General features: G+C 44.6%; 1 protein-coding gene and 1 long non-coding RNA gene across 6 annotated transcripts in view; one reads left to right on the top strand and one right to left on the bottom strand.

Annotated features, from left to right (window-relative positions):
* Window positions 1–1,567, bottom strand: part of LOC310852927 — a 91,864-nt gene extending 90,297 nt beyond the window's left edge. Inside the window, exons 1-2 of the long non-coding RNA XR_014568447.1 lie at window positions 1,385–1,567; window positions 683–1,009 (exon numbers count right to left, since the gene is read on the bottom strand). This is a non-coding gene — a long non-coding RNA (uncharacterized lncRNA). The remainder of the gene's footprint in view (window positions 1–682; window positions 1,010–1,384) is intronic.
* HERC3 (HECT and RLD domain containing E3 ubiquitin protein ligase 3) overlaps window positions 1–18,914 on the top strand; it is a 52,955-nt gene extending 34,041 nt beyond the window's left edge. For 4 of the 5 annotated variants that reach the window (XM_083756391.1, XM_083756388.1, XM_083756390.1 and 1 more), the window contains exons 12-25: window positions 10–121; window positions 1,585–1,774; window positions 2,464–2,627; window positions 4,107–4,220; window positions 5,916–5,939; window positions 6,026–6,115; window positions 6,747–6,917; window positions 8,056–8,199; window positions 9,054–9,220; window positions 10,596–10,662; window positions 11,446–11,528; window positions 12,865–13,048; window positions 14,988–15,090; window positions 16,867–18,914. In XM_083756391.1, coding sequence (XP_083612517.1) covers window positions 10–121; window positions 1,585–1,774; window positions 2,464–2,627; window positions 4,107–4,220; window positions 5,916–5,939; window positions 6,026–6,115; window positions 6,747–6,917; window positions 8,056–8,199; window positions 9,054–9,220; window positions 10,596–10,662; window positions 11,446–11,528; window positions 12,865–13,048; window positions 14,988–15,090; window positions 16,867–17,075 — 1,822 coding nt within the window. In that variant the 3' untranslated portion in view covers window positions 17,076–18,914. Of the gene's footprint in view, window positions 1–9; window positions 122–1,584; window positions 1,775–2,463; window positions 3,563–3,807; window positions 4,221–5,915; window positions 5,940–6,025; window positions 6,116–6,746; window positions 6,918–8,055; window positions 8,200–9,053; window positions 9,221–10,595; window positions 10,663–11,445; window positions 11,529–12,864; window positions 13,049–14,987; window positions 15,091–16,866 lie in introns of all 5 variants that reach the window. The other variant, XR_014568338.1, reaches the window with a different exon arrangement.
* The last annotated feature ends 3,379 nt before the right edge of the window (window positions 18,915–22,293 follow it).

The raw sequence follows: 22,293 nt of genomic DNA, 5'->3' as shown, positions 1-22,293 counted from the left end.
ATTTTGTAGAATAGATGAACATTTTAAAACGAGTCCCAAAATTCCAGGGGTCGACTTGAATTCCACCAGACTGATGTTTGATAAGCTGATGACGTCCCAGCATTCCATCCTGCTCGACCAGGTGCACACTTCAAAGGCGTTAAAGTTTTTAAGCTTTCTGCTTTGAACAGAGCTTTTGGGAGGAGCTCATGAGAAAACTCGTAAGAGAGCAAAGCCACAACCTGTTCATTAGTATGACTCAAAACTGTCCTAAGGGCATGCCTTGGCAAACATCTCGCAGGTCTACCCCCATTCATGTGCAAAATACAAAACATTTTGCCTCAAGTGCATGTTTGAAACCTGGATGCTGGTTCTCCTGATGAAGCCAAACTTTCCCAGTTTGGAATACAGTGGTACCTCAGGTTAAGTACTTAATTCGTTCCAGAGGTCCATTTTTAACCTGAAACTGTTCTTAACCTGAAGCACCATTTTAGTTAATGGGGCCTCCAGTTGCTGCCGCACCGCCAGAGCATGATTTCTGTTCTCATCCTGAAGCAAAGTTCTTAACCTGAAGCACTATTTCTGGGTTAGAGGAGTCTGTAACCTGAAGCGTATGTAACCCGAGGTACTACTGTACGGTGTGCAGTCGCAAGCCAGATCTAAACGCTCCCAAATCTGAGCACGGTTTGTTGTACAGTGGTACCTTGGGTTACATACGCTTCAGGTTACATACGCTTCAGGTTACAGACTTTGCTAACCCAGAAATAGTACCTCGGGTTAAGAACTTTGCTTCAGGATGAGAACAGAAATCGTGCTCCGGCGGCGCAGCAGCAGCAGCAGTGGGAGGCCCCATTAGCTGAAGTGGTGCTTCAGGTTAAGAACAATTTCAGGTTAAGAATGGATCTCCGGAACGAATTAAGTACTTAACCTGAGGTACCACTGTGTTTGTTTGCCATGACACCACAGCCCTCCCTGTCACTTTCCCTCCTCTCTTCCCAAAACCAAACTCCAGCACCTACTTTGGAGATCACTAAGTTTCACCATGGGACGCAGGTGGCGCTGTGGGTTAAAGCCTCAGCGCCTAGGACTTGCCGATTGAAAGGTCGGCGGTTCGAATCCCTGCAGCGGGGTGCGCTCCCGCTGCTCAGTCCCAGCGCCTGCCAACCTAGCAGTTCGAAAGCACCTCCGGGTGCAAGTAGATAAATAGGGACCGCTTACCAGCGGGAAGGTAAACGGCGTTTCCGTGTGCGGCTCTGGCTCGCCAGATGCAGCTTTGTCACGCTGGCCACGTGACCCGGAAGTGTCTCCGGACAGCGCTGGCCCCTGGCCTCTTAAGTGAGATGGGCGCACAACCCCAGAGTCTGTCAAGACTGGCCCGTACGGGCAGGGGTACCTTTACCTTTACCTAAGTTTCACCATGACTTTGTAGAATTCCAAATACACCAGTTGAGTCTCCACTTCTGGAGGCCCGCCGAAATTGCTCCTGTTGTGACTGGTTCATAAACTTGGGTTGGCTCCGTAGTGCCAGAGTTGAACTGAAACAAGCCTTTGTGGCTGCAATAAAGCTATGTTTTGAGCCGCATTTCTTTCCTCCCCTCTTTGCAGATCCTGAAGAGCTTCGAAAGCTTTTTGATCCCAGGGCTGCCCAGTTCCCCACCGGATGTTGAAGCCATGAGAATCTACCTGATTCTCCCAGAGTTCCCGCCGTTTCAAGACTCAAAGTACTACGTCACCTTAACGCTTCCCTTGGCGATGGCGATTCTGCGTCTGGACAGGAACCCCAGTAAAGTCTTAGGTAGGAGATGCACACCAAGTTTCCCCCCTTCCCTGTTCTTCACACCAATTTTGCTCTCCTAAATTGCTGTGGCCATTAACTATGCTTGTAGGGTTGATGGGAATTTTAACATCCAGAGGTCCAGTTTCCCCGCCATACCTGGTGTAAAGCGACTGCCTGTGGGATTCAAGGCGTATTCAGCCACACTACCATAAAGTAGGGATGGGGAACCTGCGATCCTCCAGATATTGCCGAGCTGCAGCTCTCAGCACCCATGCCATCAGCTGTCTTTTTGTCAAGTGTGATGCTTGACAAAGACCGGGGACCTTTTTGCACTACTTATTTGGGAATATAAGGCTCATGCAGTTCAGTGGGACTTGCTCCTTAAGTGAACATGCTTAAGATCTGTAGGAATGCATTGATCAAACTGCAAATCTGACCCCATTCATATGCTGGGATTTTAGTGTTTACAAATGGTATAGCCATCATGTGTTGGTGGTTCTTCCCTCTCCCCCAAGTAAATATGCCTGTTAATAGGATTATAATGCTCCTGAAGCCTTGGAGGTTTTTAAGCAGAGGTTGGATGGCCATCTGTCATGTATGATCTAGTTGAGATCTGTCATGTTTGATCTAGATGACGCTCTCTTTCCAACTACGATTCTATGATTAAGCTTATAGCTACATGTTTTGCTTTGTGTAACCCTGTTTAGATAACTGGTGGTCTCAGGTATGTCCAGGGTACTTCTTGAGGCTGGTGGATCTCTATAAAGGTGCCGTGGTTTACCTCTTGAACGGAAGAAAAACATTATTGATCCCTGTCTTGTATGGCAGTTACATCACAGCCGCACTCAAGCTTCTGGAGAAACTTCATAAAGTAAGGAGACTGCGGTGGTTGTGTCCCTGTACAGAGTGGCCGTTTTCGCACGGCATGCCAAACCACCATTTAACTTTACACGAACCGAGCTTCTGTGAGCCTGAGCAAGACTCACAAACACCGCATCCCCTCTCCTGCTTATTTCCTGGAGGAGAAATAAACCAGGGTTCCGTTTCACTTCTCCTGTCTTGTCAGCAGCACACATGAACCAGGTATTGTGGTTTAGCAAGCAAGCCCACTTCAAAACCCAAGTTGGTTTCATTTGAAATTGGCTAGGATGTAATTTGAGCCACGTTTTATGGCTTGCACATAATGGTCAGCCAAGAATCTATGAAAGCAAAATGGAATCCTGCTTTGTTTCTCTTCCTACCAACCCAGAAAGAGGGAGGGGAAGCGGAAGCGGGTGTGCAAGGCAAGCCCTTTGCATGGGCTCCTTAGAAAACGGAACCAATCGTTGGTTCATTTAGCTCCACTGATTGGCAGTGGCTCTCCACAATTTCAGACAGAGCCTTCTCTGGAAGTGCCACGTATTGAACTTGGGATCTTCTGCATGCAAAACATGTTAGTAATCACAATTTCCATGTGTTAACCTACCCTTCACTATCAATTCCAAGAGTTTGGGGCCGGGGGTGTCGCAGCAATTTAAAACCACAGCATTAAAAACAGTTCAAAACAAGTTACAGTCCCAGGAATAGGGTGGGCCCTAAAATCGCCTATCTCAGGTGTCAAAAGTCAAGGTAAAGAGGTGTTTCTTCCACTATTGCATGCTCTACCACTGAGGCTCAGCCCTTCCCTTTTCCTGCTAGTGTTAACAGTGTTAAACAATGGTGTTGCCTTTTATGCAAATGCTGTCAACATGTGCAGTGGAAGTTTGTCCTTGTGCTGGGCCCTTTTGGTGTCTAGGCTCAGACCACACCTTGTTTTGATGTACAGTGGTACCTCTATATACGAAATGGATCCGGAGCCCTGTTTGCATCTAGAAGCAAATGTAACTAGCGACAGCACGTCTGCACACACGTGTGTTGCTTTTCGTCGCTTCTGCGCATGATGTCATTTTGAGGGCATGCGCAAGCTGCAAAACCCGGAAGTAACATGCTCTGTTACTTCCGGGTTGCTGTGGAGCGCAACTCGAACGCACTCAACTCAAAGCATATTCAACCCGAGGTATGACTGTACAAAGGTTGTGGTTTGTTTTGCCTGTGTGTGTCCCTTGTAGGCTCTTCTGCAAATGTTAAATCTCCCTTGCTTTCATTATACACCTAGTTCTGTGACTGGGGTTGTGTTGACCACTCATTCCTCTGCTGTGACCTTTATGTTCTCGATGTTCCTTCTATTCCTAAACTTGTTCAGCACATGTCTGTACTAGTTCTGCTTGTAACTGACTTAGATGTTGGGTTTTCGTGCCGTTTTGTTTGAGGGAGCTGGTTATTATTCTCTGCTTCTTCAAAGACCTGTTTCCTTCCTTCTTTCCCAAATCAGGTAAATCAGAAAGTAAAACACGTAGAATATGACAAGTTTTATATCCCAGAGATTTCCAGTCTGGTGGATATCCAGGAAGACTACCTGATGTGGTTTTTGCATCAAGCTGGAATGGTAAGAGGTGTCATGCAATTGGTTGTGAGGGGAGGGAACAATCCAGGGTTTGCAGCTGTAAAGCTATGAGCGTTGTGTCAAAATGGATCACGGTACAAATGCAAATTCCGCAATTGTTTTAGGCTTTTAATGTAAGTGGCCAGTGTGCATATTTAGCTTGTTTTCAAGATTTGGATGTCCGGGAAACCTGGAAGGTTTAGGGATTATGTGGTCTCCCAGTAGGATCCAAGAGAGACGGGTTGATGTGGACATTAGAGACGAAGTGGTAGATGGCAAAGAGGAAAGAATGGTTGTTCAGGATATTGAAATCCCATGTGGAACCTTAAACTTGAGTTCCAAGTCTGTTTTCAGATCATTCTCCCAACAAGGGCTATAGAAGCTGGTTTTTTTCCTGTTTTTTCCATTTTTTTAAAGAAAAAAACCAGAAATATTCTCAAAATAGCAAGTGTTCGTGTGTATAAGATATCTGTACATGCATGCATGTAAAAATATCTCCAGTGTATGTAGTATAGAAACCAGGTGGGCTGCTAGGCTGTTTGGTGCAAACCATGACCATCTTCCCCATGTTTGGCATCCCATATGGTCTCAGGTATGGGAAACTTCAAGATGCAGCTAAAAATGCAGTTAATGGCCAAGATCCAAAGAACTGCAAGATTAGTTGTGTGTCCCGTGGACCTTTTCGAAGTGTGTTTCTTGAGCAGCAGCTTCTTCCCCCACCCCAGTGTTACATGACAAACTTTCCTTTGAAACGGGGGAGTATGAGGCACTGGGAACTGAAGGAGAGACACCCTCCTGTTGGAGTAGAGGCCAGAGGAGAAGCGTAGTGCATTGGGTAGGAGAGAGTCCCTAACCAGCAGGTGAGGTGATGGTGGAACTCTGAGTCTTAAGACAAGAGCCCTGAGCCAAAAGCAGGGTGGGGAGCGAACAAAAAGATGTGGGAGAAATGGAAACACAGAAGGATTTGTCTGTGAAAGGAACACTGGACCCTAAATAAAGTATATCCGGCACTTCTCTAGCAGGTTCTGTTCATTCTTGGTTCGGGGGGCATGAACCAACCTTCTCTACCAAATGGGGTGGGGCCTAGAGCCACTACTCCACAGAGAGGCAGCTTGTGTGTGTAGTTTGCAAACCACGAAAAGACCCATGAAATGGGCCAGCCTTTGCTTTAATCTAGTGCATGGGTAGGCAAACTAAGGCCCTAGGGGCCGGATCCAGACCAATCGCCTTCTAAATCCGGCCTGCAGATGGTCCGGGAATCAGTGTGTTTTTACATGAGTAGAATGTGTCCTTTTATTTAAAATGCGTCTCTGGGTTATTTGTGGGGCATAGGAATTTGTTAATTCCCCCTCCCCCCAAAATAGTCTGGCCTCCCACAAGGTCTGAGGGACAGTGGACTGGCCCCCTGCTGAAAAAGTTTGCTGACCCCTGATCTAGTGCTTATGGTGTCGGACTTTGACAGACGAGCCACATATCTTATTGGGGGTGGGGTCAGCCACCCCCATTATCCGCCCCTACCCTACATCATAGGGTTGTTGTGAGAACATAGGCTACCCTTTGGGGGAAGGATAGGATTAAAACGTAACTGATGGTACTGCTCTAAGTAAAACCTCACACATTATTCTCTCTCTCTCTCTCTCTCTCTCTCTCTCTCTCTCTGTCTGTCTGTCTTGCCCTCGCCCTTCTCCTCCTCCCCAGAAAGTCAGACCATCAATTATGCAGGTAACCATTCCAATTACTCTTGCCAAAGTAGTTCTCAGCAGAGGCCCAGGCTGCCACCGCTAAATTGAACTGCTCCTACTTTCCAGGATGCCGTGACTCTGTGCTCTTACCCTTTCATCTTCGATGCGCAAGCCAAGACCAAGATGCTGCAGACGGATGCTGAGCTGCAGATGCAGGTAAGGCGGCCAGGTCTCCTCTTTCTGCCAATGCCAGCCGTTTTAATCCATGCATTTATTTATTAACATATTTTCTGCACTGACCTTTGCCCCCCCCAAAAAATGGTCACAAGGGTTTTCCGTATTATGAAAAGCATTAATCAAACCCTTGCAACAACAAGGAAAACATCACAGCAGAATGAAAGTAGTATCAATTTTTGGGGGGACTTTTTTCCTTTTGGGGGGAATTAAAAAATGGGATGCCAGTTTTCCTACTGGCTCTTGATCTTCAATAACTTTTGCAAAATCTGTGCGGGAGGCACACAGCACACCCTTCCCCAGTCCTCCTACGTGGATATTTTTAGCAGGGAAATAGGCACTCTTTGTGGCCCAGTCAAGATATTTCCAAACACTAGGAAGGGGCAAAGCGAGTTAGGAGGGCATCCTTGCAAAGCAGCTGGTTTTACAGGAATGTTGTTTTCAGGAGGCAACGCAGCGTCACTTCTACCCTCTGCCCAAAGCGAATTGCCAGTAAACCCTGTTTCCACAGGTACCACTTCCTCTACGCCGGGAATGGAGAACCAAGGGGCTCAGTGCATTTGTTGTTGTTGCTGCTGCTGCTGCTCTTGACTTTTGTATGTGGTTTTTATAGGTGGCCATCAGTGGGGCGAATCTGCAGAACGTTTTCATGCTCCTCACCCTGGAGCCCCTCTTGGCTCGAAGCCCCTTCCTGGTCCTCCATGTTCGTAGGACCAACTTGGTTGGCGACGCCTTGAGGGAGTTGAGCATCCATTCGGATATTGACTTGAAAAAGCCTCTGAAGGTAAGGCCCTGCGGCAGTTCCTCGCTGCAATAGCTTGTTTGGTGTTTGGGCCTAGTCCTCCTCAGTGAGGCACTAAATCTGTGTCTGGCCTTTATCACTTGAGGCTGAAAGTGGCCGCTCACGCAATGGAGTGCATTTGTTGTTTAGTTGTTTAGTCGTGTCTGGCTCTTCATGACCCCATGGACCAGAGCATGCCAGGCACTTCTGTCTTCCTCTGCCTCCCGCAGTTTGGTCAAACTCATGTTTGTAGCTTCAAGAACACTGTCCAACCATCTCGTCCTCTGTCGTCCCCTTCTCCTTGTGCCCTCAATCTTTCCCAGCATCAGGGTCTTTTCCAGGGAGTCTTCTCTTCTCATGAGGTGGCCAAAGTATTGGAGTCTCAGCTTCAGGATCTGTCCTTCCAGTGAGCACTCAGGGCTGATTTCCTTCAGAATGGATAGGTTTGCTCTTCTTGCAGTCCATGGGACTCTCAAGAGTCTCCTCCAGCACCATAATTCAAAAGCGTCAATTCTTCGGCAATCAGCCTTCTTTATGGTCCAGCTCTCACTTCCATACAGCACTACTGGGAAAACCATAGCTTTGACTATACGGACCTTTGTTGGCAATAAGTCTCTCCACATAGAGAAATTGCCTAATTTACTGAGGCCTTGCTCCAAGTTTCCCACAGCAAAGCATACTGAGGTTTGTTCATAATTCTCTGGGTGCTGCTCCAAACAGAAGAATCACATTAAGACAGTAGGCAATAATAGCCACACATTTAAAGTAGTATCATACCACTTTAAACACCCAAAGGATTCTGGGAACTGTAGTTAAGGATGCTGAGAGTTGTTAAGAGACACCCCTGTTTCCCCTCAGAGCTACAATTCCCAGAGCGGTTTAACAATCAGTCTCTCTTCCCAGGGAACTCTGGGAATTGTAGTTCTGTGCGTGGGGAATAGGGGTCTCCTAACAACTCTCAGTACCCTGGGCAAACTTCAGCTCCCAGAATTCTTTGAGGGAATCCTCTTCTGCTTAAAATGGTATCATAGTGACTCATTGAAATTGGTGGACTTACGTCTATTGGATCGGCTTGGAGTATGGCTCAGTTGGCTGTTACTCGGTTGCAATTGCTGAAGCTCCTTTTTGGGCATTGTGGCAGGTGATCTTTGACGGCGAGGAGGCGGTTGATGCTGGCGGCGTCACAAAGGAGTTCTTCCTCCTGCTCCTGAAAGAGCTCCTGAATCCCATCTATGGGATGTTCACCTCCTACCCTGAATCAAACCTGCTGTGGTTTTCGGATACCGTAAGTGTGCTTGGTTTATGCACTCACAAACTGTTTGCCAAGGATCCTGCTTAGCTTGGTGCAGGGTGGATTTGATTTAAATCACTAGTCAGTAAGACTTGATTTAAATCACTAGTCAGTAAGACTTAATTTAAATAATTTTGTTGTTGTTACAGAAAGACTCATTTTCTGGTATAATCTTAATATTTACAACCAGATGAAGGTTTCATTTTTGGAATAATAATTTTTCAGAGTAGTTTTTACAGTTATATAAAAAAATTTACTGACTTGGTTATACTATTAGAAATACATGGACAAATAATTATGAAATTATTGTGAGGTTTAATAAGTTAACTTTATATTTAGACAACTTTTCTGCCGTACTTTATTGGAAGGAGAAAAAAAAACACCATTTCCTTAATAACAATTTAAACAATTTATTTAACTAAAACAATAACATTATAGCATATGTATCCATGTTTGTTAACTGACGTGGTTAATGTTTTTTTTTTTTAAAGACAACAACAAAAACTTAGACTGAGTTTTAGCACACATGAAAAACTTAAAACAAATTTCCTGATGAATAGCCTTTGGACTATAATGTAACTTAAATAGAAAAGCTATCTTTAGAAAGATTTTCCCTCCAAAAGCATTTTTTTAAAAAAATCCGATTTAAATTAAAAAAAAAATTGATTTTTCTGAGAGATTTTTTTTTTTAAAAAAATCACTGATTTTTATTCACCCTGGCTTTGGTGTAGTTTGGAGACTCACAGCCCAGGGAAGGGATTTTTAGCCGCTTCCCAGATATAAACCTTTCCAGCTCCTCGCCGACGCTTTCCTCCTGCTAACTAGTCCTTCTCTTTGTGTGTCCGAAGTGTTTTGTAGAGCACAATTGGTTCCACCTGATTGGCATCGTCTGCGGTCTGGCCATATACAACTTCACTGTTGTGGATCTTCACTTTCCATTAGCTCTCTACAAGAAACTCTTGAATGTGAAGCCGTGCTTGGAAGACTTGAAGGAGCTTTCGCCTACAGAAGGAAGGTAGAAAGTATTGGAATTAAGTCTTCCTGTCCGCTTCGCAATTGGCCTAGAACATGGGTTGGCAAACTAAGCCCGTTTGCTGGATCAGGCCTAATTGCCTTCTGGACAGTCCGGGAATTGCCTCGTGGATCGCCAGTGCGCACACGTTCTTCCCCCCCAAAATATAGTCCGTCCCCCCGCAAGATCTGAGGGACAGTGGACCGGCCCGCTGCTGAAAAAGTTTGCTGACACCTGGCCTAGAATTTGGCGATGGCACTTTAATAAAATTGGGGCAGTGCTTGGGGTTGGGGATGGAAGGCAGGATGTGTCCCTGTTATGAGGGGAAAAAGCAAACCATTGGAAGAAAGAATCCACCTATGTTTTCATCTTTCTCCAATGAGAATATTTCGTGTTGGAGTTCTGTTGCCCGAAACTGATATTAGTGTTCCTTTTGGGGATGAGAATTTTTATTTTTCATTACACCCATTAAAATAAAAAGCAAAACAAAGTCATACAAACATGATATTTACAAAACAGAAAATAATGTGTGAGGTTGAAAGCCTTCCTGAAACCTACCATTTTTACGTGCTATAAATAATCTATATACTTATACAATGTGAAACTGTTTGGGTGTGGCTCTTTGAGTTCTTATCATATATCCATCGGTTAAGAATTCTGCATTTGACATACTCTTTCTGTTACACTGTTTTAACGTAACTGTGGAAGATTCCAGTATGCAACAGTGTTTTATTTATTTATTTGCAACTTGTAATGGTTATAAAGGGTTACTTGTGCGTAAGTTGCCGTTACTTTTGGCTAGATTGCCTGGCTAACCATGCCTTGGCTGACAGCCCGCACTCCGTGGCCATTCAGTCGCTTGCAGAATCCGTCAGTGGGCGTTTCTTGAACCTCTTCCAGCATAGAAGCTGTTTGACGCCAAGTCTCTGCCTACTCTCCCTGCGCGGGACTCTTCTGCACAAGGAAGGAGTGGGCAGAGGCGTCCCCATGCTCTCTCCACTGGTCTTGGGTGAAGAGCCTTGGAGACCTCTCTCCGAATCCTCCATCTCCCTCCCTTCTCTACTGGTGTTACGCTGAATTCCTTCCCCCCTGCTGGTCCCCTCTCCTGCATCGCTTTGGAGCCAAGCCTCCACCTCTCGCTCCAATGTCAGTTCCCTGACACAACTGTTAATGAACAAATAATTCAAATTTAAACTCTCTCCTGTAACTTTTTTTGGATCAGATTGTATTTTTTCGCCCGCTTTCCTCAATTTCGTCCTAAAATTTGATACCGTAAATCCTTAATAGCAGGGCAAGGAAGAGGGTGTGTCTCAGATTCAGACTTTTTCTTCTCTCCTAACCTCTTTCTGCCTTTACGTTTCCTTTGCCTTATTTATAGGAGTCTTCAACAGCTCTTAGATTACCCTGGGGATGATGTTGAAGAGGCATTCTGCCTATATTTCACGGTAAGACCATCTATCTGCCTGTCTCTTGCGTTTACCTTATTTTCCCGTGTATAACATGACCCCATATATAAGACGAGCCCTATTCTGGGGAGCACCAAAATAAGAAATCAGTATTTTAAAGTGAGCTGAAAAAGATGGTTGAGCTTTTTTTTTTTTTTTAATAAGGTCGACCAAAAGGTTTTTAGCTTATTTTGGGGAAAATAGGCTAGGTTTGTTAGGCTGAGAGACAGCAACTGGCCCCAAGGTCACCTAGTGAGCTTGATGGCCGAGTGAGGATTTGAACCTTGGTGTCTCATGTCCTCATCCGACACTCTAACCGCTACACCACGCTGTCAAAGGAACACCCATTTTTGAGGGTGTACATCTTGGCTCAGATCTGTGTTCATGAAATTGACACCACAGAGAAGGTTTAGCTACATTTTGAAGATCTTCCTGGTGTCGATGGAAATTGAGCTCATTTGATTTTAATCTCGATTGTGCCTCATTGGCTACAATCCAGCGGTATGCCAAGGGTGTGGAAACGTGGTCAAAGATAAACTGCACATTGCTCTCAAATTGGTAGAGCGTGGGACTCTTGATCTCAAGGACATGAGTTCAAGTCCTGCATTGGGCAAAAGATTCTTGCATTGCAGGGGATTTGACTAGATAATTTCCCCATGGGTCCCTTCCCACTCTACAGTTATATGATTTTATGTCCTTTTTTATTGTATTAAGCTGTGTTGATGAGATACAGAATGAAGCAATTTTGTTGTCTTTTTCTGGGGTGGGAAAACAAACAAACAGATGTGCAGAGAAAGCTATGGAGTGGCGGAGCAGAAGAACCTCATCCCTGACGGAGACAAAATTCCAGTGCAGAAAGATAACAGGTGCATACCGCCTGATGCCTGAAGGTGCTGTCTGTGGTAATTTCACAAGTGACACAACAGGGTCCTTCGTAGCGGCTGTTTTGGGATGAGCCCAGCAAGAGGACTCTGTATTGGGCTCTTCAGATTGGGAGAATAGAAATCTTAAGAAAATAAAAGATGGAGGGGGGTGGGGGGAGAAGTACTGTTGCGCAGGAGCTGCGAGGGACCATGCTTGAAAAAAATAACCAGACTGTGTTGGGGGGAAACAAAAAATGCAATAATGTAGAAAAGGTTCTGCCATCTGCTCTTCATCCTTCCTCGTTTCCTGACATTTGGTTTGGTCCAGGGGGGGAATGCGAAACAATAAAATGGATCCAAAGTCTTTTAGATTAACACCACACATTTTGTTCGGTAATATTTGCGGTAGATTTGCATAGGCAAACATCGCCCAGAGCTTGGTTTGAGGTTTCTTTTTTTCTGGAGTCTGAAAATATGATGGAAGGAGAAGGGGAAGTTCCTCCCCCCCCCCCAGCTGGTTCATGCAATTAACCACTATGGGAAGAAGGTGCTGGACTAGATCGGCCTAACTAGCCTGATCCTTTTTTTTTTTTTAATAATAATATTTATTAAAGTTTCAAAAGAATTACAAAAATGAAAGAAGAAAAAGAGAATAAAAAATACAAAATACAGAAAAAGTAAAAAAAAAAATTAAAAACATTTCAATCTTTCCATATCTTATCTTTCTTTTACTTATTTCCCTGACCTCCTCACACCTCCCTCTTTTGTATTCTAGTTCAATTGTTGTTTCAGCAAATCCTTACCCTTTTTGCATTTATCTTGATACTTTATCGTAATATATTATAGCTTTACATTTTTTACATATTAACAATCCATTTTTACGTACCCCTTAACCACCTTATTTCTAAAACCACTTAGCTTCGTTCCAACCTCCCTCTAACAATCCTTAATTTTACAGTGTTTCTGTAAATAGACTTTAAATTTCTTCCAATCTTCTTCTACCGACTCTTCTCCCTGGTCTCGGATTCTGCCAGTCATTTCCGCCAGTTCCATGTACTCCATCACCTTCATCTGCCATTCTTCCCGGGTCTAACTATAGCCTGATCCTGCAGGCATTTGTTACGTTTTTAATTTTTAAAATCCTTTGCCGAAGTAGTGCAGATTGTACAGTGATTTGAAATGTTAAATGCATTTTATGAAACGCACGTGATCTTCCAAACAACTTTTGGAAGCAGTATCCCTTGCTGTCTGGGTGGACAGTGGTTTCAGCCGACAGCACCCTTATCTGCCACTGTTTGCTTCTTCGTAATGACCAGTGCTTTTTCTTTGAATCCCCCAGGGAGGAATTCGTCGACGCGTACGTTAATTATGTCTTTAACCTTTCGGTAGACGAGTGGTACATGGCTTTCTCCACAGGCTTCCTGAAGGTGTGTGGGGGTAAAGTTCTAGAAATGTTCCAGCCCACCGAGCTGAGAGCCATGATCGTAGGGAGCAGCAACTACAACTGGAAGGAACTGGAAGAGGTAAGCAGGCACACCCTTCCGTACATTTTGCCCTTTGTGAATCTAGAACTGCTACTTGTTGTGTTCCGAAGGCAAAGGAAGGATTGGACCCTGATTAATAAAATAGACACGAGGCTTGGCCAGCAAGACTCTGGGAGGAAGTGTCAATAGCCACTCCCTCGTCCAGGCCGTTTTATTAACAAAAGAACTCTTACACAGCGTTTGTAAGAACCAATCAGATTTCCCATGAGCATTTCAAAAAATCACCACGTGGGGACAAAGGTAGATCAGAGAAATCCTTTTAACTACAATGAACTACTTTGAGCATGCATACATGTTTTAGGCTAAATAAACAGGAATGAAGGTGGAATGCATTTAGCAAACCCGGAGGTCATAAACGGGCAGTAAACAGGAAAGGAAGGATGGCAAGGAAAGTCAGGCATTTTACTGCCTTCTTGTAAACTCTCTTCCTGGCCCTTAAAATCTACGTAAAGATTCACAAAAGCTACATCAAAGCTACCTCCTTATCTTACGTACTGAGGATGCCTGGTGAAGCAGGCGGTCTGTGTACGTGACTTGTCAGGCAAGAGAAATGGGGCAGAGATGCAGGGGCATGGATTGATCAGAAATCATGTCAAATGGCTCAAGCCCAGTCAAAGCAATGCTTTCATTGCTGACATAATGGCTTGCTTCATTTTTCATAATTCCTCATAGCAGTCCCACCTGACCACCACACTACTGTCCTGAGCAAAACCTTAATCCTTACCTTCTGAGAATCTGTCTGGCTAGGATGTGAGACCTAAGAATGCTCCCATCTTTCCCTTTATTATTTACTGTTTTCTCCATTTTCCCCCCTCACCTGTCCTCCAAAGTGTGCATGGTTCTCCCCTCTATTTTATCCTCCCAACCACGCTGTGAGGTAGGAGAGGTTGAAATATCAACCTGTTAGCTTCCTGACTTAAGTAGGTGATAGGAACCTGCACCTTCTTGTTCCTAGTCTAGTCTGACACTTGGGAGAATTTTGCCAAGTGGTTCAGTTCGTTGGAGAAACCATCAAACAGTAAACTAAACATGAAAGCAAAGCCCTTGCTCAAATGATTCTTGAAGTAAAATAATAACGAGGCTTGGTTTTGGTTGGGTTTTTTTGCAATATGCTGTGCTCAGTGAATTTTAGTGTGGTTCCTCCTTTTCCACTGCCAGCCCAATCCTGTGTGTGTTTACATGGAAGTAAGTCCTACTGTGTCCAATAGGGCCGACTTCCTAGCGGGTATGTTTGGGATTGCAGCCTTACTGGAGCATCTGGAAAGCTGCAGAGGTCCTGTTCTTAAAAGAGCATGTTGGTTCAAAATGGTTCAACATCCTCTCTGAGTGAACAGCTGTATCAGGGGGAATCAGCATCCAACAGCTTTGGAATTCAATCTGCTGCATCACTAAATTATGAAGATTTTTAGAACCCTCCTGGACCAAGCTAGAGAATGCGGTTTGAGCATTTGCAACCTTCCGGGTCATTTTACAAAGTTCAAAATATATATGCCTTTGAAAGTTATTACATTGTTTATTTAAAAGCATCTCTAAACTTCTTAATATTTTAAAAATCTCCATGCACGATACAAAAACACAATATCCATTAAAACAAGAATATGTCCTAAGACCAATAAAATGATATAACATCAAGTTAAACAGAAATTCAAGGGACTTGTACACATAAATCAGGGTTCTATATTAATGGGTCAGGGAAAGACTGGACAGAAAGTTAAAAGTCCTTACAAGACGTCTGAAGCAATTGCTAGTTGCTGCTTTACACGTGGCAGAGGGAAGGACATTCCATAGAAGGGGCAGCAGCATAAAATGCCCATTTGGGAGTTATTGCCCTATGATGTAAGCGTTCTTACAGGTCCATACAGGGGCAGGCGGTCTTTCAGGTTTACCATGAGTTCTTAAAACGAACCCTTTTTTACAGAGCGCAGTTTACAAAGGGGACTACTCGGCTACCCATCCAACCGTGCAAATGTTCTGGGAGATCTTTCACGAGTTTCCTCTGGAAAAGAAGAAAAAGTTTCTCTGTAAGTAATTAGTTTTGTTTCTTTAGTGCGATGGCAGTTTCCCCTTGGATTTCAGAGCAGTGATTCCGACAGTCGAAGCCAATAACTTGTTCTTGCTAGCTTAATATATATAATGGTACTTTGTGTTACGCACCGTCCCCCTTACAAATGCTGTGGGTTACGCGCTCTGCTAACCCGGAAGTAGATGCTCCTTGTTGCGACCTTTGCCCCGGGATGCGAGCGGAAGCTGCGCTCCGGCGGCACGGCAACAGCAGGAGGAGCCATTAGGGAATGTTACGAGCGGTACAGACCTCCGGAAAAGATGTAAGTTTGCAACCGGAGGTACCACTGTATGAAACACACCTGAATGTCTTCCACCAGGTGGCAGGCTTCTCTTTACCTGTTCTCTGGCACGGTGGTGAACGGTGTGAGCTGCTGAGATTGGAACTTCCTGTTCAGATCTCACTTCTGCATTGTGGTGAAGCTTTTAATCCTGGCCTTCTCTGCTTGCGGGGAATCTTCCCTTGTTCGTGGAATTTTCTCTGCAGTCGGCAATCCAAAGTGGCCAAGGAGGAGACTCAACATGTGGCTTTTGTTGAATATGGAAAACAAGGTTTGGAGCTGCCTGTTTTGGTGTTGTCACACTTAAATCTATATCCCGCTGCTTCTCCCAAAGGAGCCCATGGCAGCAAACACTTTGAATATATATATATATAAAAACACAGTAAAAACTCCACATATTTAATATTTCTAAAAGAATAAAGCAGAAAACATTAGAAACAAATTTAAGGACAGATAACACCAAATATTGTGCCTGAACAGGCCCGCTGAAACAGAATAGTTTTCATCGATTTCTTAACTTGTTCAGGAAGCAGAAAGAATGAGATGAGGGAAGAGTGTTGGTATTTTTAAAAGGGAATTGTTATAAGAAAAACAACAGAGGCCAACCAGAGAATATTAAGAAGCAAAACAGCTAGTAAGCCTAATCTTTATTAAACTGTTGCAACAGGGTGCTCACCCCACACACAGGAGGGAGGAGGAACCCATAACAATGGTGGTCAAGCCCTTGTATAGCCTATACTGTATAGACTTTTGAATTGCACCCTGTAGCTCAAGACCCCCCCCCCCCATACATCATACATACACCACAGAAGGGGCGGTTTACAGCAGAATCCTGTTTGGCCGGAAACGTGTTAAAGGATTTACCTGGACAGCCTGGCCATTCTTTTGTGATTATAAATACTTAATTCCTGAGTCCAGGTCACAGGCTCACCCTATTCATGCCTAAATGTGCCCTTTAAGGCAGGATTTGTGAGCACAGAGACAATGGGGAGGCTTTTCCCATTGCCATCCAAACTGCAGAGGAATATTTGTGGTCACTGCAAGAGTCAAAATGGCTTTAGGACTGTTTTCCTGTACTGTTTCAGACATGTGGTTTATATATTTATGTAGGTGTTTGCCCGATACATTTATGAACCTTTATTTTATATCTTAGACCTTATCTCATGCCAATAACTAACTTAGTTGGTCTCTAAGGTGCTACTGGAAGGAACTATTTTTTATTATTATTATTTTGTTTCGACTATGGTAGACCAACATGGCTACCTACCTGTAACTAGAATGATACATGCTTGGGATGGGTGAGCTTCCACTGCCTGATCCAGGATGCCTTTGAATGCCAGTTGGTGGGTCCTCAAAAGCTATTGTCCTCAGGTCCCATATCATCTGTTTGGCCACTTGGGAGAACAGGATGGCCTCTTCAGGGCTCCGCTGATGCTTTTATGTTCCCCCTTCCAGTGTTTCTGACCGGCAGCGACCGCATCCCCATCTACGGCATGTCGAGTTTGCGCATTGTGATCCAGTCCACTTCCAGCGGGGAGCAGTACTTGCCAGTGGCGCACACCTGCTACAACCTCCTCGACCTCCCCAAGTATAGCAGCAAAGAAATCCTGAGCACGAGACTCACTCAAGCCATCGACCACTATGAGGGCTTCAGCTTGGCCTGAGGGGAAGCCGCCCCCAACACAGACAGTTCTTGTATAGAAAGGAAATACTGTCTTGTTTTTATTTTTGTAAGGGAAATGGGATAAAGATACTCCTTGAGATAGGGAGAGTGGGTGCGGGGAGAAGGGAAGAGCATAGGATCAAGGACCCCGCCCCCCCCCCCCCCAGTGAAGTCTGGTCAACGTTCCTCAGGATTTTGACTTAACTACTTTTCAAAAACAAAAATCTGTTGACACGTCGTCTTTCGTCTTATTGGCTGATAGATGCCTTTTTCTTCCCTTCCTCGCCCGTCCTCTGTTTAAAAACACCTTCAATATTTTGAGATGTCTCTTCACAGTTTGGAAATATAAAGCTGTGTGAAAGCTTTCCTTGTCTCCACACATACCACCTCTCTCCAATCGCAGGTAATTTCTGTGGTAAAACAAGCGTGCTCCTTGGGTGTTCAACAGTACTGGGGAGCTAAGAAATGGATAATTTAACACACAGAAGATTAGTATGTGAATGTTTGGGCGGAAATGAAGGTTTTATGAGTTGAATTTTCTAACATATGTTGCCCATTTACAAAAAAATGGGTGGAGGGATAAATAATTTTACTGCCTTCTGTGTGACCAGAAGAATTTCGGAGCCCTGCATGTAGAGGGATGGGAACGAGCAATGCTCATGAAGACCTAGGTGGCCTACCTGAATTATTTGATACTTTATGCTGTTGGGTGTTTTTTAACAGCTGTGTGTATGTGTTTTGAAATACAGTGATGATTCCCTGCCCTCCCGCCATTTCAGTGATGGGATTCTTACAGCAATTCCTCCGCAAAACACACCCCATGTCTCCCTTCCCACCCCCCACTGTCTCTGCACTTGGGGGTCTTTTGCAAGGTAGTACAGAAGCCCTTTCCCACCTTCAGCCCAAGGGTCGGCAGCAGTCACCATCCTGCCCCATCAGGGATGGAATTTCCATGGCTCTCCAGATATTGGATGGACTCCAACTCCCATCAGCCCCAGCCAGCCTGGCCCAATGGTCAGGGATGATGGGACAGTGAGTCCGGCAACATCTGGAGGTCCACAGGTCCCCTATTTCTGAACTGGATGTTCCTATCTCTCGTCTTCTATGGAGAAATGCAGGGCCCTGACACACATTTACACTGAGAGAAACTGATGAAGCAGTTTCTAGACCCCTACCTCTTGACCCCCTACCCCAGAAGAACCCATACCCACCATAGATGTCATGATGAGCACTCTCCTCTCTTCCAAGGTCCATTGTTGATCTGAACTTGTGATCCTGGAGAATGGATTTATTTATATAACCAGGTGGCCTGGGTCCTGCTAAAGCTGGTTGTTTATGACCTTTCAAGTACTGCGAGGAGCGGTGGAGTGAGTTGCAACTCGGCTGTTATCATAGGGACTCTGTGCCAAACTTGATTTGACTTTTGACTTTGCTCGGCTGACATGGGCCAAGCCAGCTGGGCCGCAGGGAATGGGGGGGCGGGGATTTAACCCTCCACTCCCTGTTGGCAGTCCCAAGTGGCATTATGCCCCGTAGGATGCCATGTCGAATTTGGCGTTGAATCACAGTCTTCTTGGGTTGGATTGGGGCCTTGGTATTTGTCTATCCTTCGCTTAATCATAGCATCGAAACCGAATTTTGCACCTTGTGATGAAAAAGCTGTGAAGGTATCAGGGGATTTTTATTTTATTTTAAGAAAAGGAATTAACACTCTGATTTGCTACTTGGGTAGCCAATCAGCCTCTTTCTACTACAGCGTTAAATACAGCTCTATCAGATGTTTATTTTCTATGTGTGTACATAGCCCGGTATTATGCAATAAATGTAATGTTTCCTTCAAGCGTGTTTTCACCTAAGAACAAAGGAAATTCTCGACCCCTCTTCAGAATGGTACAACTGGATGGTTATAGAACTATGATCTATAATGATGTGCTTGAACCAGGAAGTCTCAGAATTGGACAAGGCTTGGACGTATGAAGAAGAAACATCACAGCCACCCAGTGTTTACAGCTATTCCTGTGCATCTACCATAGATCCATGTTACATCACTTGCATGTGCAGGTAAAAGTCATTCATGGCACATAGGCCCAAGCCACATGGACATAAACATCCAGCTTTGGGGGGGGGGGGGGTTCCTGGATACAACAAGATGGTTCAGGCCTGTGGCCATTTCGATTTCTGAAATCCACCGAACTATTCACAACCTATGGCAAAATCAGATGGATTTATTCCCCGCTCTGTTCAAACTTTCGATAACAGAAGCAATGGGACTTGTTAATGTCCTCTCTCCTAATCATTCTTCCATCCTGTTTGCTAGTATAAGGGGAAGATAAATAATACAGTGGTACCTCAGGTTACAGATGCTTCAGGTTACAGACTCCACTAACCCAGAAATAGTACCTCAGGTTAAGAACTTTGCTTCAGGATGAGAAAATCACGGGGCGGTGGCAGTGGGAGTCCCCATTAGCTAAAGTGGTACCTCAGGTTAAGAACAGTTACAGGTTAAGAACGGACCTCCAGAACAAATTAAGTTCTTAACACGAGGTACCACTGTATTACTGTTTTTGTTACCAGGGCTCCCTCCCCCCCCCAGCCAGAACTCACCGGCACTCAGTTACGGCACCTCAGGGTGGGCGCCATTGCCATTCTAAGAGAAGAAGGGAGGCATTTGTGGTGAGTTCAGGCACCTCTTTTTCTAGAAAAATAGCACTGATTGTTCTTTATGAAATTTGTATACCCACCCTTCATCTGAAGATTACAGGCTGGTTCACAACATAAAAATACAAAATGAGAACACAAAATACATAACGAAAACAATCCACAATTAAAGTTTGTGTGAGGACCATGGACTGGATAGCTGGGGAGATTCATGTTTGTCATGAAAGGCCCTCATCTTTCTAGCTTGATGAACGGTTGGGCGTGTGTTTGAAAATGGGTAAACAACCAGAAAGTGACTTCTCACATGGTTTCTGGCCATTTCCCAAAGCTGGTTTTAGTGCGACTAATCCCAGAGTTAGCGTGCAATTTGCTGGCATTAAGGGAAGTTCCAATGTAGGTTGAACTCTGTTCCTGCTTACATTCCAGTGCTGGGAAGCAACACAATATCAGCGAAAGCAACGCCTTCTCCTGTTCCTCATAATACCCCCTCCTGATATGATTTGTAGAGCAGGACAAGCAAGGCGGGGGACTCGCTTTAGAAAGCATTAGTGGCGTTTGCTGTGTTATTCCAGGAAAGTTTCAGTGCCACCTGAAACACAGATGTTAGTTCTAAAGCATATATATATATATATATATATATATATATATATACACATACCTCTACAAAAAACATGCCAAAATGAACAGCTGAGGCTTCTAACCCACCAAGACAAAAGCTTGTTAGGTTTGCCCACAAATGATATTGCTACTGTCTAGTAAATGATGTGGGACTGAAAAGTACCCAAATTATGTTTATCCAAATCCTTACCAGCTGAGAATAGGATCCCCTCTCACCCATGAGCATGGCTTCAAAATATGGGCTGGAAAATACACTACTTTTTTGCAGCTGTAATGAGCGAGGATTTGATAGTGGTGGTCAGTTAAGTGTTTTTATATACATTAGGTCTTGTAAGGTAAAGGTAAAGGGACCCGTGACCATTAGGTCCAGTCATGACCGATTCTGGGGTTGCGGCGCTCATCTTGCTTTATTGGCCGAGGGAGCTGGCGTACAGTTTCCGGGTCATGTGGCGAGCATGATTAAGCCACTTCTGGCGAACCAGAGCAGCGCACGGAAACACTGTTTAGCTTTCCGCCAGAGTGGTACCTATTTATCTACTTGCACTTTGACGTGCATTCGAACTGCTAGGTTGGCAGGAGCAGGGACCGAGCAACAAGAGCTCACCCCGTTGTGGGGATTCAAACCGCCGACCTTCTGATTGGCAAGTCCTAGGCTCTGTGGTTTAACCCACAGCGCCACCTGCGTCCACTTGTACCAATCCACTATTTTTTGTGTTTGCCTTTACTTCCAAAATGTTCAGAGGGACCATAGCTTGTTGGAAGAGAACCTTCTTTTCATGCAGAAGCTCTCGGGATCCCTGACATTCCCATTAAAAAGGGCCAGGGAGCAGTTTCAGGGATATGTGGAGAGTTACTGCCAAGACAAGGTAGAGAATGTTGAGCTGGACAAATTATTTGACCTATTATAAAGCAGCTTTTCTATGTTGTTCATACCCGTCTATACCAAAAGAGACATCCATCATTTTAGCAAAGGGGGTTCTCAAAAGGCCATACTTCTCCTCTGTCAATTTTAAGTTCTTGACAGAAAATTTAATCCGGATGCCAATGTGCTACTTTCCTGGGGGGGAGCACAGGAATGTCAGAGATCTGGCACCACTTGTTCTAGGATTAAGAAAACTTTGGGATTAATTAGAAGCTGCCAGAGGTTTTTAAATCAAAGGCAGCCATCTGCATGATGAAATACTTCTCATCAGATACAGCTTTGCAGATTTAATTTTGCAGCTTGTATTCAATGGCCTAGTTCTAGGAGGTTGTCTCTGGAGAAGGAAAAGGGTATTTTTCGAATGTGTGGGGCTTTAATAAACCCAGCTGTTTTCAAGGTTTTGTTCCCTTGCCTTCTTTTGTTACTCAGCATTAACTGGTCCATTTGGCACAATATGGACTTTGGTTACTGGTGGTTCTCTGGTGACTTGGCAGAGATTCCCTGCCCCGCCTCCCCCCCAATGCATCTGGCTTCAATCCATTTAACTGGAGATGTACATAACTGGAACCTTCTGTCTGCAAAGTAGGGACCACTTTTTCTCTTGTAGAGGTTGAGAACCGACAAAAGAACATGCCTCTATCAGCAGCAGTAACAAACTGCATGCTCGCACCATTTGTGTTAGTTAGAACAGCTGAAGGACTCTTGAATAAGTTGCTGCCATCTCATGTTAACTCTCCTAAATCTGGATGATTGCAATCCAGATCTAGGCTGCCTTTCAAGTCTCCTTAAAAACTTGCAAGCACAAACAAGGCCAAGAAAAATGAATAGGAGGATTGGGTGGCTAGACTTAGCCAGTGTCATGTTTCTCACTTGACAAAGTACCTTTACCAATAGCTTCGGACAAGTAACTGGTAGATGGTGTTACACAATATTGCTTCTTTTTTATTAATGCCATCTTCTGCAACATAACCCTCTCCAGATGTTGTTGGTCTACAACTCCCATCAGCCCGAATCAGGAAAG

Source organism: Podarcis gaigeae (genome assembly GCF_964106915.1).
Source record: "Podarcis gaigeae genome assembly, chromosome: 9".
Classification (NCBI taxonomy): domain Eukaryota; kingdom Metazoa; phylum Chordata; class Lepidosauria; order Squamata; family Lacertidae; genus Podarcis; species Podarcis gaigeae.
Note: the sequence above shows the minus strand (reverse complement) of the source record. Positions and strands in the feature narration are given on the sequence as shown.